This window comes from Myotis brandtii, unplaced genomic scaffold, assembly GCF_000412655.1.
Source record: "Myotis brandtii unplaced genomic scaffold, ASM41265v1 scaffold56, whole genome shotgun sequence".
Classification (NCBI taxonomy): Eukaryota; Metazoa; Chordata; class Mammalia; order Chiroptera; family Vespertilionidae; genus Myotis; species Myotis brandtii.
The window spans coordinates 2249670-2265266 of record NW_005370080.1 but is presented as its reverse complement, the minus strand read 5'-3'; the positions used below and the strand labels follow the sequence as shown (position 1 = coordinate 2265266).

The 15597-nt window shown below is 39.8% G+C and overlaps 1 protein-coding gene across 3 annotated transcripts in view; it reads left to right on the top strand.

The window, feature by feature from the left end:
* The window catches only part of PHACTR1 (phosphatase and actin regulator 1), a 545765-nt gene that overhangs the window by 27982 nt on the left and 502186 nt on the right, over nucleotides 1–15597 (top strand). For all 3 annotated transcript variants that reach the window (XR_001364461.1, XM_014549553.1, XM_014549554.1), the window contains exon 3: nucleotides 2458–2604. Coding sequence is in view for 2 of the 3 variants with exons in the window: in XM_014549553.1 (XP_014405039.1) it covers nucleotides 2458–2604 (147 nt within the window). In the remaining variant the exon portion in view is untranslated. The remainder of the gene's footprint in view (nucleotides 1–2457; nucleotides 2605–15597) is intronic.

Below are 15597 nucleotides of genomic sequence, written 5' to 3'. Positions count from 1 at the left end.
ATTAGCTTTTTACTATATAGTATATCTATTGAGTATTTACTGTGTACTGGGTTCATGCCATAGACTACTGAGTCATTTATCTTATATTCCTGAGGGAGAACATGGCAAGTTTGTAGGAAAGAAATGTGTGTTGTAAAAACAAGCAAAGGTACAAATGCATAAATAAGCCAAACTTGTTAGGACAACTCCAAGCAGACTGGAAGTAAAAAATAGATAAATTTGGAAAAGCAGGTTGAAACCAGATTGTGAAGGGTCTCAAATGCCAGTATAGGTCATTTTAAATCAACACACAGAGAACTGGCTGATAATTAGAAATCAAGTTGTTAGGGAGTTAGTTTAGTACAGAAAGACCAGAGGAGATTATTTCAAAACAGATAGATTACTACATACTTTAAAGAGGCCAAGAAAGAAATGGATTTAACTGTTAGGAGGGTATTAATGACCTTTAAAATAACTGTGATTGGGAGGTGGGGATAGAAACCAGTTATAAAGATGAAAGGAGGGAACTGAGAGTGAAAATAATGGAGCCTTGAGAGCTTGTTTGGACACAGACAATGGTGGGGGGGGCATGAGTGGAGTGGGGAGGACGATGGAGGGATAAAGACACATATGTAATACCTTAATCCAGTGGTCGGCAAACCGTGGCTCGCGAGCCACATGTGGCTCGCGAGCCACATGTGGCTCGCGAGCCACATGTGGCTCGCGAGCCACATGTGGCTCGCGAGCCACATGTGGCTCGCGAGCCACATGTGGCTCGCGAGCCACATGTGGCTCGCGAGCCACATGTGGCTCGCGAGCCACATGTGGCTCGCGAGCCACATGTGGCTCGCGAGCCACATGTGGCTCGCGAGCCACATGTGGCTCGCGAGCCACGGTTTGCCGACCACTGCCTTAATCAATAAAGAAATTTTTTTTAAAAGAAAATAATGGAGCCTATGGGGCCAAGAGTTCCACAGGAAAGTTAAACAGAATGGGAGGGAAAGAGTATGGTAGAGTCTGAGAAACAGTAAGGACAAGGGCAGATATAGTTTTCCTAAGATGTAGAGTTACTACCTGTGTGTGAAGTAAGAGACCAAAGAAGAGGGACTGAAGATCCTAGGGTTCAAGAGTACAAGATGTGCGTAAGAATGGACAGCTGAAGGGGAGAGGAAGTCTTGCAGAGTCAGAGCAGCACTTCCTCCTCTGACACCGGAGGGCATGACCTTACACTGAGATTTCCTCTGTAGCAGGGAGATAATCAAGGTAACATTTATCCATGTACCCCAGGTGGTCTCTTATTAGAAAGAACATCAGGCCACAAAAAGACCAAGTGACTGAAGCTGCAGAAAGTCAGACATAAAAGAGTTAAGCCCATCAATAGCTTCTGTAGGAGCATCAAACCATTATGATTCATACTCCAGAAACCTTTCCAGGTCCTTCTGCTGGGTAACATGTGAAGGTAGCCGTGCACACATTCAAAGAAATGTAAAGTGCCCTTGATCTTCCCCTCGCCTTCAGAAATAACGGTATGGGGTTATAGAGACCACAGGTGCAATACAAAGACTGTTATCTGTGCCTGAAATCACCAAATAAAGATAAAGTTGAAGGTTAAACGAACAGATATTTATGTAAAGATAAACACATCATAGAAAATCATGGTTATAAAAAAGAGCCACTCAGTTCTGTGTGAATATGCCTATTCCACATTCAAAACGTCAACTCTAGAAAGTTTCCTGCCAAACTGCTCTTAAAGTTGTACATACTTTTCCTTTCTTTCCTACTCCAGGGCTCAAGGGAGCATCTGAGAATTTCCTGATCTGACTTCATCTCTATTTGAGCTCTGGGTTGGGAAAGAGGAAGCAGAGGGGTACCCTGGGTGCAATGCTCTCCTCCATGGCCAATGGGGCCTGGGCTTACACCCTAGTAGTAAGAAGTCCATGCAAGGAAAGCTGAGGCAGGTACCTCTGGCTGGAGACTCCTGTGGGTTAAGGAGACCCTGGTGTAGCTTGAAGAGCAGAGTAAGTGCATTTGGCGGGAGAGGGCATGGTGCTGACTGAGCATCTTTGCTTTGGAGTCTTCTCTTTCGCATCAGCCTGTCTGTGCCAAGAGCTGGGAATTGGCTGCGGGCAGGAGGCAGGGTGTCAGTCCCCAGCACTCGCCCGTTGGTCCAGGCTGGGAGAAGAGTTAGGGGGAGCCCTGGGCGCCAGCCAGAGGCAGCCTGCCTGATCTCTGCTCCAGTCCACAAATCCTTAACGGATTTTCTTTCTCTCCCCTCACCCTTTTCTCTCCTTTGCTCTCTTTCTTTCTCTCTCCTTCTTTCTTCCTTTCCCCCTCTTTTCCCCCTTTCCTCCCCATCCCCTTTCCCTTCCTCTCCCATCCCCCCTCTCCCCTCCCCCTCCGGGTGTGAGCCTCTTCCTTTCCCCTCCTCCCCTTTCCGCCTCTCTCCCTCTCTCTTCTCCTTCTCCTTCTCCCTCTCAGCTCGCCGGGCGACCCTGCTCCTGCCTCCCACCTTAATGGCGGCATCTTCGGAGGATGATATAGACCGGCGGCCCATCAGGAGAGTCCGCTCCAAGAGTGACACGCCGTACCTCGCGGAGGCCAGGATTTCCTTTAACCTGGGGGCAGGTAAGGACGACCCTCCAGCCTGCTCTCTCCCCACCAAGCTCCCCTTTCTACCTTCCTCCCCACCGGCTGGCTCAGCCCCCTGCCCTCCTCCGGTGTCCGCTCCTGGCAATGCCCTCCCTTCTGCCCCCTTTCTGCCCAGCCCAGCCCAGAACCGGCTCGCTCACTCCCTCTCTTTGTGTCGCTGGTGCTGGTGCGAGGAGGGTGTGTGTGTGTGGGGGGGGGAGCGGCACGCGCGCGCGTGCGCTGCAGAGGTGGGAAGGGTAGTGCGTGGAGCCCTACATTGGCCCAGGAGTCACCCGCGGGGTTCCCCTTTCCGTGAAGAGTGCTGTCACTGATAACAATGACCGTAGTTATAACCTAGAGCTGGGTCAGGATGCCAGTGCGCTGGTGTGGGCTCTGCTGGTGAGGTTCGCTGGCAGGGCTACTCCAGGGTGGGTGGAACTTGCTGGTGACATTCAGACTCTGGTGATTTTGCCAGGTTGGTACCACTGCTGTGGTGTTGGAGTGCGGACAGGGGGCGTGGTTGACAGCTGGGAACAGGACTTTTTCCTTGCACCAAGCAGTTGGCAAGCAACCATTGTGATCATCATAATAATGTCATGGTCTGCAGGGGACAGGTTAGGTGATTTGACTGGGTGTCACTGGAACTGGGGCCCAAAGTGACTCAGATGGAATTAAGTGAAAAGGGTAATTGAGGTAGCGGAGGGAGAGAAGGAAAGAAGAAAGGGAAGGAAGGAAGAAATAAAGCAATAGAGAGGACTAAGGGATTCAGAGAGTCAACTTGCTTCTGTTGAGATCTCTCAGGGTTGCCTGAGAAGCACCCAGTGTCTGCTGACCCCACTGCTGCTACTGCTCCAGAGTCACAGGCAGACACCCCTCCCCCACCCCTTTACTAGTCTGTGGTCACTATCACTGGGAAGAAGCTGTTCTCCACCAACTTCAGAGTGCTGCCTTTCTGAATGACTGCTAAGCGTCCACCCTAGCTGTGTCTCTTCCTTTCTAGAGTCCCTTAGTATTCCAGTAACTCCATGCAAAAGGAGGGCATTTCCCTGAAGACCCTCCTTCAAAGAAAGTTTAAAAACCAGATGATACCTTTTATCTAGGAAACTAAACCCTTTAAAATGGAACTGAATCAAAGTGTGTGTGCGCGCCTGCTCACACACTCTGTTGTAGCAAAGAGGACCTTCAAATTATGAATATTTTACATACTATCAAGAATTTTGGACCAAAAAAAAAAAAAGAAAGAAAGAAACTCTGCATAGAGAAATAAGATGTGCTCGCTCAGCAACAATATCTTTATGACTGGAAGGATGGTAACTGGAAGTGCCAAAGTAGACAAGTTACTTAAAGTGTAATTTTCTTGTCTTGGTGATTTTGGTTTTCTAATCAAATGTTTCCTTGTTGCTCCTGAGCTGTGTGCGTCTGGATTGGGGCTGGGGGGAAAGGGACCTTTATTGGGGGAAGTTTTGGCAGTTTTTGTGGTGTGCTGTACAGCCAAAGGTCTCACTGTGCAACTGTTAATCCTCTAGTTGTATGTTCCAGATTAAGGATAGGGTTGTGAAGGGTCTTGAAAAGGACTGGCAAGAGTTTCTTTCAAGACCAAGATTACTTTCCCACCCAGTGATATTAGGACTTATTCTGTTGACTCCTTTACTATCACACTCTGGTATATTGCCTTAGTGTCTTTGGCTACCACTGACTTACTGAAACCATTTTGCCACCAGATTAAACCCAGTGACTTGCAATCTTTTATTCTGGTTAAATTTCTCTAGTGGCCAATTAAAAGAATGGATTTTTCTGAAAGGATGTGTCTCCCTTTCGCCTGAAGCAAAAAAAAAGCCAAACAAGCTCCCAGTCGTTTTCATATGTCCCTTAGAATACCACTAAAAGCAAAGTGTCCGGAAGGACACCAGCAAAAGAGAAATTCAGTGGAGAGCATGGTAAGGTAATAAAGGAGGGAGGGCAGTCCCTGCTGGGTCTTAGTTTAAGGGAGCTGTCCTTCCTCGGTGGTGCTGAAGAGGACTTCGTGACTGTGAGTTTATTGTAAGCTTGACAGCGGAGGGAGGGGTGCTCAGTCTCTGTGATGGAATCCCCTTGAAAATGCAGATGATCTGGCACCTAAAACTTTCCTATCCCTGCCCACTTAACGTTTGTCGTCTGTTTACTATGCCTCACGCCTACTACTCCACTGCTCAAATCAGGCGGTTTTGCTCTAATTTTGCGCTGGCTGCTCACTCCTGGGGCTTTATTTTCCAGCTGCGTTCTGTGGTTTCCTGACATAGTAAACTCTACTTGCAGATGTGTCTGTCCCTGATGTTTAAAGTAATTGTAACCCCCGGCTTAAAAAGCAAACAGCTTTGTTTATCTTCTTGAGCAGCAAGTTGTAATTAAACTATTAGTGTCCTTATCAGTGTTGCTGAGCAAAGGAGCCTGCACACTTGGGATAAACTACATAATTTGGGCATAGAGAGCATTTGTCTGTCTCTGAACACAATTTATATACAATTAAACAGGGAAGCTTTCATCTGCCCTTTCTTCCCACTTCCCTCCTACTCCCCAGTCACATTGTTTATTCTTTCCAGAGAAATTCCTTATTGGTTTAAACTACGTATGTTTAATATTTGCTTTCTAACACCCACTCATTATATATGCATCCATGTTTAATGTTTTATTGATTTAATAATGCTTCAAGAAAATAATATACATGTACTCATTTTACTTGGATATCATGAAATCGTTTGGGGCATTTTGAATACTGATTAAATAGTTAAGAACTTCTTCAACTTCACAATGTCCCTTATGATACTTAGTACTGTCATTTCAGAAATAACTCCACAGCTTGAGTGAAGGACACACTCATTCACCTATAGTCCCAAGTCAGTCAAAGAATAGCACCTAAATATGGGTCTTTCATAACTTTATGAAGATGTTAATTTAAAGCTCAGCCTAAATTGAGACCGTGGAGAACAATAATTTTCTGATTCATGACTTTTATTTTTCTAAAAGAGCCCCAATGCAAATATTAATAGATGATTGTTCGCTGAAGATAGTATATAAGCTATAAAAAATAAGTCCAGCTCTGGCTGGTTTGGCTCACTGGATAGAGCGTCGGCCTGGGGACTGAAGGGTCCCAGGTTCGATTCCAGTCAAGGGCATGTACCTTGGTTGCAGGCACATCCCCAGTAGGGGGTGTGCAGGAGGCAGCTGATTGATGCTTCTCTCTCATCGATGTTTCTAACTCTCTATCCTTCTCCCTTCCTCTCTGTAAAAATTCAATAAAATATATTAAAAAAAATAAGTCAGTGTATTTGCTAAAAGTTACCCAGACACATCAGACTTCATTTAAAATATTGGAAGAGTTGAATTTGAGAATTTCAGATGTGTTAATGGGACATTTTGTAACAGAAGAGTGTGTTCACACTATTAGTAGCAAGTTTTTCTAATTGTGTTCTCACTTACTAATGAACATCACTGACATTTTTCTTGTAAGAGCTTACCCTGCCTTATGAGGTCATTTATTCACTACATTAAAGAGAATGCAATGAAGAGTTGCAGCTCATCTGGCAGATACTTTCTATGAGCTAGTGTATTCTATTTTTCTGTATACTGACAGTATATAGAAGAGTATTCCATACATAGAATATTCTGAAATGGAAAAGTGCTCCATAATTACCACAGTGGATGAAGTTGTTCTGGTAAATAGAGGATTTAAGCACATCTAAAATTTCTTAAAGGGATGTCAGAAGAAGGAAGGCTAATCATCTGATGATTTAGGATTAAAACACAAACCAATATTAGTCACTTTTGAGAAAAGTAAGTTCTCTTCTAATCATCAGGAAGTTTAACCTTTGTTGACATTTCAGAATTGCTTTGTATGCTCAACCCTGGCATAAGCATCCTCCTTGGAAGGATATTTTTTAGTTCCTGATGTCACTCAAGGATTCCTGTTTCTATCTTCTATTGATCTCTCCCTCTCTTTTGGGCCCACAGAATAATGGCAGTGAAAATTGACTTACTCTTGCTACCTGTAAGAATGGATGGGTCAGCCAAATTAAGTGATAAACTGAGTCTCAGAAGATCTCTTCCCTCTTTTTGTGAGGAAAAAGACCTTTATTTCTTCGCTAAATTATGAAGGCCCATGATATTGAGAAGTGATAGTCCATGATGTGCTCTCATTACTTAGCCATGAGAGCTGTTCCTGGGCAAAACTGTGAATATTGTCATTGGAGAGCCAAGATTGTTTCACCAATCTAACGGTCTTGGTAAGCATTCTCCTCCATTCTTTCACTGAAGAATGCCTATGTATTCCTCACAATATTTTGTTTGTTTAATTTTGGTACTGATTTCAAATGGAAAGATAATTGATCATATGGATCTGGCTTTTATTTTGTTGGACAAAATTCTTCTTTTAAGTATTGCTCTCACATTAAGTAGTCATAATAATTCAAGTAGTTGACCACATAGATGACCAGAGTCCCTACTACTAGGCTTTCTGGGGCTCTGCCCTCCTTTTGTACCATCGTTAAAGCTAGCTAAACTGATAATCTCATTACGTCATGCATTAAGGTGACACTAGTGAAGACCACTTCAGATAACATAAATAATATGAACAAGGTAGAGGAAAGTAAGTAATTAACACTGTGAAGAAATATAATTTGTTTGCTTCAAATATATAACTATAAATATATGATATATAAACCATGTTCATGAGACAAACACAAAATCTGTGTTGAGTGGTTAAATTTAGGATATTTTGCCTGTGAACTATTAATTTTTAAACATCTAAGTACTGTATTTACCATTTTCTTATGATGAAAGGATAAATTGTTTGTTCTGTCCTTATGTGTCAATATTATTTAATTTCATGGAAAACCATGGAGCTGTGTTTTAAATGGAAAATGTGAGGCAAGAATCAGAAGAACTTTATTTTAATGCATCTCTTCCACTAAGACAGTGGACAGGTCACTTAATCTTTCTGGGCTTGATTTTCTCAGCTCTAAGAGGAGAGATTTGGAATTTAAAATCTCTAAAACTCTATCCAGTAAAAAGTTTGTATAAGTAGCTGCTACTTCTAGCTCTAGCTGTGCTATTAGAAACATATTATAGCCTGATTTTACAAATCATCTTATTTATGGTGTAAAACATATAGAATAGCATAATTACAATAAGAATCAAGACATTTGATTTCAGCTAAGTTATGAAAATAACTTAGAGCTAATATATAACTTAAAAGAGAACTAATATATATTTAAGGTATATTATATATACAATATCAATTAAAATAGTTTGAATATTCAGGGATTAGAATATTTAACATAGTTGATGCTCTATAAATATTTAATTGAATAAGGTATTGAAGAGATTTTAGCAAAAAATGGAGAGTGAGAACACTAAATATTAATATGGTTCCCAATTAGCATTTAAGTCTATTAGCCTGTCCTCTTATATAATTAAAATGAAATGGGAATATAAGATCTATATTTTCCCTTTATTCCTTTAAATTGCTAAGGAGGATAAACATGTATACCAATTAACTAAATGGCAGGATTTAACCAAGCTACAATGTACCACTTTTCAATTGGCAGATAGAATAATCCTAACTTCTAGGCATTGACTGTAAAATTTAGCCATGAACCACAAAGAACTATTTTTTCCTTCTTCTTTACAGGCATAAAAGCTGACAGGAGCAAATAAACTATTGGTCAGAACAAGTGTAGCAAGTGCATATTAATACATTTTTATAATACAATTGAATACTAGGCAAAATATTTAAAATTACTTAAGGAGTTACTCTTTGAGATAAATTGCAACTTCAATTCATGATCATTATTTACTGTACAAGTACAAGAGTTAAAATTAAAGTGGAAGAGAAGATAACTTGTAGAGCTGACTATTTTTATCCTTGACTTAATAAGATGAAAAGGGGGACATACATTATAGCCAGTGTGTTATGTTACACAAACAAAACGGACTTGAAGGAATTGTTAATAGACATAACATTTTCCTCACTGTATGGTATAAGAAGAACTCAAGCACTTTTGTATTTTCTTTCATTACACTCCCCACTCACTTTGATAGGTAATAAAATTGATATCACTTTAGAGGGGGGAAAGAGTGGGCCATGTTGATATTTTAATTGCTTTATTTTACAAGCCTTTTTCATATAATGAAGGATAGTTAAATAAAAGACAAAATCAATTTTATTGCCTTATCGAATGATGGTGGATTCTCCTGATTTTCTAAACAGGTTATTGAAGGACAACAAAAATAATCTTCTTTTGATAGTAGTTATTTCACGCTTATGAAGGCAAGTGTGTAAATGTCTGTAGGTTTTCTATTGATCTTCTCACCACATTTGTATGCCCTAAACTAACAATTCAGCAGAAGAATCTTTGAATAGTAAATATCGGTGCTATAATGGTAGATATGAAGATTCAATACACATTTGGTTTTGAGACTATACTGAGCTTTATCAATATGCTACTTTGCCTTTTATAGACATAGAGAGCCTATTATTTCTGGATTTCTACCAATTAAAGAACAAATTTGTTTAATATTCAATCACAATTAAATCAAAAGTATAAGAAGAGCTTTGTTATTCTTGAATTTATTCTTATCCCATCTGAGCCATTTTTTGGGGGTGGTGGTGGAGGAAGGTGAGAAGAAATACTAATATAATAATGTTCATTAACTCAACAAATATTGAAAAATTAAATATGTATTAGACCATATTTTAGACACTTGGGATATATTGGTGATAAAAACAAACAACTTATTATTCTCATGAATTTTAACTTCTAAAAGTGCCTTATGGATAATAAACAATATAATATTTAAGTACATTGTATAGTATTTTAAGTTAAGTATTAAGGCCAAAGCAAAGAAAACTAAGAGTATAAGGCATATGGAGGCAAAGAAAGGGGTGGATTGCAGGATAGACAACATTGAGAAGAGGGAATTTGAACCAAGTTCCCCAGCGTAGGTGAGAGAGTAAGCCATGCCAATATGGGGTGCAGGACAGGGTGGGAGAGACCTGAGGGAAAGCAAGTATAAAGACCCTAAATCAAGAGTGTTCCCAGTATGTTCAAGACCTGTCAAGGAACCCAGTGAGGCTGAAGAGGAGTGAGTGAAAGGGAGGTGACAGGAGAGGAAATTCATGAGGGAATGGGGACTACATCACATAGGGTCAGGTGGACCATGGCCAAGACTTCTGCTTTACTTAGTGAATGTGGAGCAATTCAGGGACTTGAGCATAAGAGTAACATGATCTGAATGAGATTTTAAAAGGGTCACTGGATCTACTATGTTAAGAACAGATGAAAGTGGAGCAATGAGGAAATGGAAGCTGACTTGGAAGTTGCTACAGTAATGCAGAGAACTGGTGGTGGCTCAGCAGCATGGTACAGCAGAAGCAGTGGGAAGTGGTCAAACTTTGTATGTATTTGACTTTAATGATGGATTGGATGTGGGTTGTGTAAAAAGGAGAGGAGCAGGGAATAAGTACCTTAAAGGTTTGGCCTGAGCAACCAGAAGTATAGAAAAGCTCTTTTGGGGCATGCATGGGGAAATGATAAGAAGTTCAAATAAGGACATGTCAAGTGTAAGATGTCTGTTACACATCCAATTGAAGGTATCAAATAAGTAGTTATACAAGTCTAAGATTAAAAATGAGACCTGATCCTGAAATAAATATTTGAGTTGTCAACAGATATAGAGAATTTACTAACAACTGTGTCGAGGGCTTGTTAAGCATTTGCTCATTAATTCTTTATAATGACCCTATGAGATTGGCGTTATTATTACTTTCTTTATTTTATCCAGGTGGAAACTAAGTCACAGAGAGGTTAAATAACCTACCAAAGGTATTATAGCTAATAAGAGGAATAAGAAGAAGAATGGAGTTTGAATCATGTTTTATGACTTCAAATCTATATTTTTAATGGCCATTATTTATTACAAGGAAGCAAACATATTATCAGCTTTGTTATGAGATCACACTTCCAGCTGAACGTGCCTAAGGGAAGGAAAGAAATGGAGCCAGAAATGCATTCTAGCTCAGTATTTAAAAAAAATACTTGGTTAGGATTCACTGTAAGAAATGCACTTTATATCACCTCACATAACACACATTCATATTTATAACTGGAATAAAATATAGTTGACCATTGAACAACATGGGGTTATTTGACTAATGTACAGTCAAAAATCTGTGTAAAATCTTTGACTCACCAAAAACGTAACTACTAAAATAGGCTTACAGATAACATAAATAGGCAATTAACATATATGTTGTGTGTTTTATATATTACATACTGTATTCTCACAATAAAGTAAGCCAGAGAAAAGTTTAAAAATAATAAGATAAAAAATCATAGGAAGAGAAAGTACATTGATAGTACTGTACATATTTATTGAAAAACTTTGCCTATAAGTGGACTTGTACAGTTAAAACCTGTGTTATTCAAGGGTCAACTGTATTCCTCAAAATACCCTTATAAGGTACAAATGTATTCTGATGCTTTCTATGTTATCCTGTTTCATTCCTTCCCACTCCATTCCATTCTAACAAAGTTTAGTCACAAAAAATGTTAATTATGATCCATCTAAATGATTTTATAACCCATAGTTTAAAAATATTACTTAATTGGTAGTTTCTAAGGGCTATTTCTTAATTCAGAAAATGTATTTACAAGGAAATCCCACTTTAGTACTATCCCACTAAAAGAAATTCATTCTCTTACCTGAGTCAAGGTGAAAGAGAAAAATCCCAGGGTCAGGGCCAACTTAGCGATTGGGTACAGTAGGCACAAAGTCCAGGCACACGATACATATAGAGGCTCATGAAAATGTTTTAATTTCTTTAAAGTCAAAAGTATAAATAAATATAATCCAGCCTGCTTCATATTGGTTTTATACCAATACAGCCATAAAATATACTTTTTAATATCTTTTTATGGTAAAAGTAGCCTACAAAGGCAAAAGTACCACCCTGACCAGGTGGCTCAATTTGTTGGAGCATCATCTCATACACTATAAAAGGTTTTGGGTTTGCTTCCCAATCAGGGCACATTACTCATGTTGTGGGTTCCACCCCAGGTCAGGGCACATATGGGAGGCAACCAACCAATGTTTTTAATGTGTGTGTGTGTTTTTTTCTCTCTCTCTCCCTTCCTCAATATGGGAGGCAACCAACCAATGTTTTTAATGTGTGTGTTTTTTCTCTCTCTCCCTTCCTCAATCTCTAAAATCAGTAAAAAACATATCCTTGGATGAGGATAAAAAGAAAAAGGCAAAAGGACCTAGAACCCACACAAGTTATAATGCAGCCCTGTGAAGAGTTGGAAAATGAGAAGTGAGAAAGAACTCTCTCTTTTTTGAGGTAGTATAGTAATTATAAGGATATACTCTAGCACCAGACTTACCAGGTTTGAATCTCTACTTTTTCACCTCCTAGATGTGTGAACTTGGGCAAGACATTAAACCTCTCCCTACCTCAGTTTTCTCACCTGTAAAAAGGGACCTGTAATGGTAAGGCTTGTTTTGAAGGACAAATAATTTATCAAATACAGAAACATAGAACAATGCTTGTCACATAATGAAAAATCATTACACAAAGTGGAGAATGAGCTCCATTGTATTTCTGTGTTCTGCTTCAAAAATGTTCTATTCTTCTAAGATTATACAAAAAAAAGCTTTCTTCTAGTTACCACATCTTACAAGATCAAATGAGGTACAAATTGAGAAAATACTACATAAAAACCTAATTTTCTTAGTTAAATTTTACCCCCATTCAATCCCTCTTGCTTATGCTACAGGATAAATATGATCAGCCCCACATTAGAAAGTCACCCTCAGACTCTGAAAGTTAAAGAAATCTACATTAAGAATAGTTTATCCTCTGTCTAGGCTTGAATAGATCAAATGGCCATGTGGAAATGGCCACATGGAGAAGAATAACCAACTGGACTTTCCAACAGTCCTCTGAACTTGGAGGAGGTGTTGTAAACACAGGGTGTAAAAAGAAGAGCAGAGAAAGAGCTATAGGGAGAAACAGGGAGGTAGGCAAAAAGGGAAGGGGAAAGAGAGGACACACAACTTTCATCTGTGTAGCTCAGAAAAGTACATAAATCTGAATCTGCTACTTATGAGCTGAATCATCTCAGAATCTTTGAAACTTATAGCATGCAGATAACACTGGGACTAATTTTCGTTGTTACTTGAAGGACCAAATGTGAACACGCTTTACCAACAGCCAAGTGCTATACAAAGACAAGAAACAGATGTGGTCTAGTGAATCGGACAGCTTTAAATGTCTAGCTCTGGCTGGGCCAGAGTGGCTCAGTTGCTTGAATATTGTACTGTGTACCAAAAGGTTGCGGGTTCGATTCCCATTAGGGCATGTATGGAAGGCAACCAATCGATGTTTCTCTCTTCTCTCTCACATCAATGTTGTGTTCTCTCTCTCTCTCTCTCTCTCTCTCTCTCTCTCCTCCCTCCAACCCTCTTTACCTCCCTCCCTCCCTCCCTCTTTCTAAGCATATCCTCAGGTAGGGATTATAAAAAAAGAAATGTCTAGCTTTGGCACAAAACACAAGACTGAAAATGTGAAAAATAGACGAATTCCACCTAAAATGTTGTCTTTGCCATGGTCAAAAATTTAACACAGCCTAATAGTCCAGAAAAACTAAATACAGCATCTACCAATTGATAAATGTAGGCCATATTCATGCCTCCACTGTCAACTCTCATCACTATGAAATGAGGTCACTTTAGGATGTTATCATCCATTCATAAGAGACAAAGGGTTTGAATTTTTATGAGTGAGAATTGCAGAAATGTTTAACTTCTTTTTAAAAAAAATTATTTTATTGATTTTTTACAGAGAGGAAGGGAGAGAGATAGAGAGTTAGAAACATCGATGAGAGAGAAACATCGATCAGCTGCCTCCTGCACACCTCCTACTGGGGATGTGCCCGCAACCAAGGTACATGCCCTTGACCGGAATCGAACCTGGGACCTTTCAGTCTGCAGGCCGACGTTCTAGCCACTGAGCCAAACTGGTTACGGCAAAATGTTTAACTTCTTAGTGCAGTCCCAGCCTCACATCACTTCAACTTTTCACTTGATAACAGTGCCTGAGATGGTACTGTCATTTTGAAGCTAAAAGTAACTGTACTGCACACTGGAATTACTGGCCAGTGCCAAGTGGTTTGGCCTTAGACAGACAGCCAATTAACCAGGTGCATCCTTATTTATTTCAGTCTCTTCCCTTTTCTTTACCCTGTTCCCCCAGAATGCCCTACTTTTTTTTTTTACTTTAAAGAAACACAACCAGAGGTTTCAGGCAAAACCTTCATTTGTGAGAGAAAGAGTGGCCTAAACGCCCCCTGGGAATCTGCGGAAGTCTAGGACTGTTCTTTACCTCCCACTAAAACCATAGGGTTACACAGTTTGCACAGCTGTGGAGTCACTTGCCCTGCGCTCACTCCAGACCTCACACCATGCTGCCTTCCAGCAACATCCTGGCCATAACTGCTCATGACTGACTATAATCAGCTAAGGGCAACAAATTCAATGAAAAAAGTGCTTTATACCAGCAGTTCTGGCATATTACTCAGAGCAACAACTTTTTGTTGTTGTTGTTAATCCTCACCTGAGGCTATTTTTTCCATTGATCCTTTTTTTTTTTAAGAGAGAGAATGGACAGGTAGAGACTAAGAGAGGAGAGAGAGAGAGAGAGAGAGAGAGAAAGAGAGAGAGAGAGACATTGATGTGAAAGAGACACATTGATTGGTTGCCTCCCCCACATGCCCCGACCAGGGCCAGTGATCAAGCCTGCAACAGAGGTACATGCCCTTGACTGGGAATCAAACTGCAACCCTTTAGTCTACACTACAGGTTGATGCTCTAACCATTGAGCAACTGGCTAGGGCTAGAAACACTTTCTTCATGTTCAATGTGCTCAACTAAAATAGAAAAGGCAGAAACAAAATTATGAGTAATTGGGTTTTTACTTTATTTTTAGTCTTCAAGTTTTACAGTTTGGCAGCTGCTCCTAAGCTATGGATTTTATTCACATAAATGCAAAAAAATTTAGCCAATACCTAGGTCTGGAGTCCATGATGGGTAATGCAGACCACACAAAATTTTGGAATTTGATTCTCCATTATACACAACTTATACTACATGATTTTCATGAGGGAATTTTACTGCATTTTGATGTAAAAGGATATTTGATTAACAGACTGGAAGCAAATTAAGTGCTTGATACCTTGTTACAATTTTACAAAAATTCACAATGACTAAATCTTTATTCAAATTGTAAAATGCCTGAGGTAGTTTTCCTTTATCTGCTCATGTAAGAAGTTCATTTTAAATAGGCAGGAATAAATCGTTAGTGTGGTTTCTGACCTTTTAGCAAAGGTGGTACCTATACATCATGTATCATTCAGTTCTCACCACAAAAATCCTCCCCATTTAATGAAGCAACCAGACAGCACGGTCAGTGGTCACTGTAAATGATGCTTGGTTTGCTGTTTAGTTGACTTGAAAATTCTTTGTTTCTCTAAGTTCATTCATATGTTTGCATGTACTTGTTCAGGTCATATTCTTTCAGGTATCTTAAGGACATTCTATTTCTGGAGATAAAAGGTTTGCTCTTATTTTTCTTGTCCAAGACAATCTGAATCAAATTGTGTCACCACTTGTCTTATAGATGGCAACCACATAAATGGGAGTGTGTGTTAAGCATAAGGCACCTAGGACCATCCATAACAATAAACCATGTCAACCCAAAGTAAGCTCAAATCAGCTTTAAACTCACTTCATTGGCCTCTAGGTTACAGCTCATATAATATGGTCTGTATGGACAATTTCAGCTGTAAAGTTACCTCGTAAAGAAATATATCACCTACAGAGTCCTCGCATAGACCCAATTTTAGGAACAAGTCCACAGAGTTATAGCTATGAGGATTTGTGTTCTATCTCCTCCTT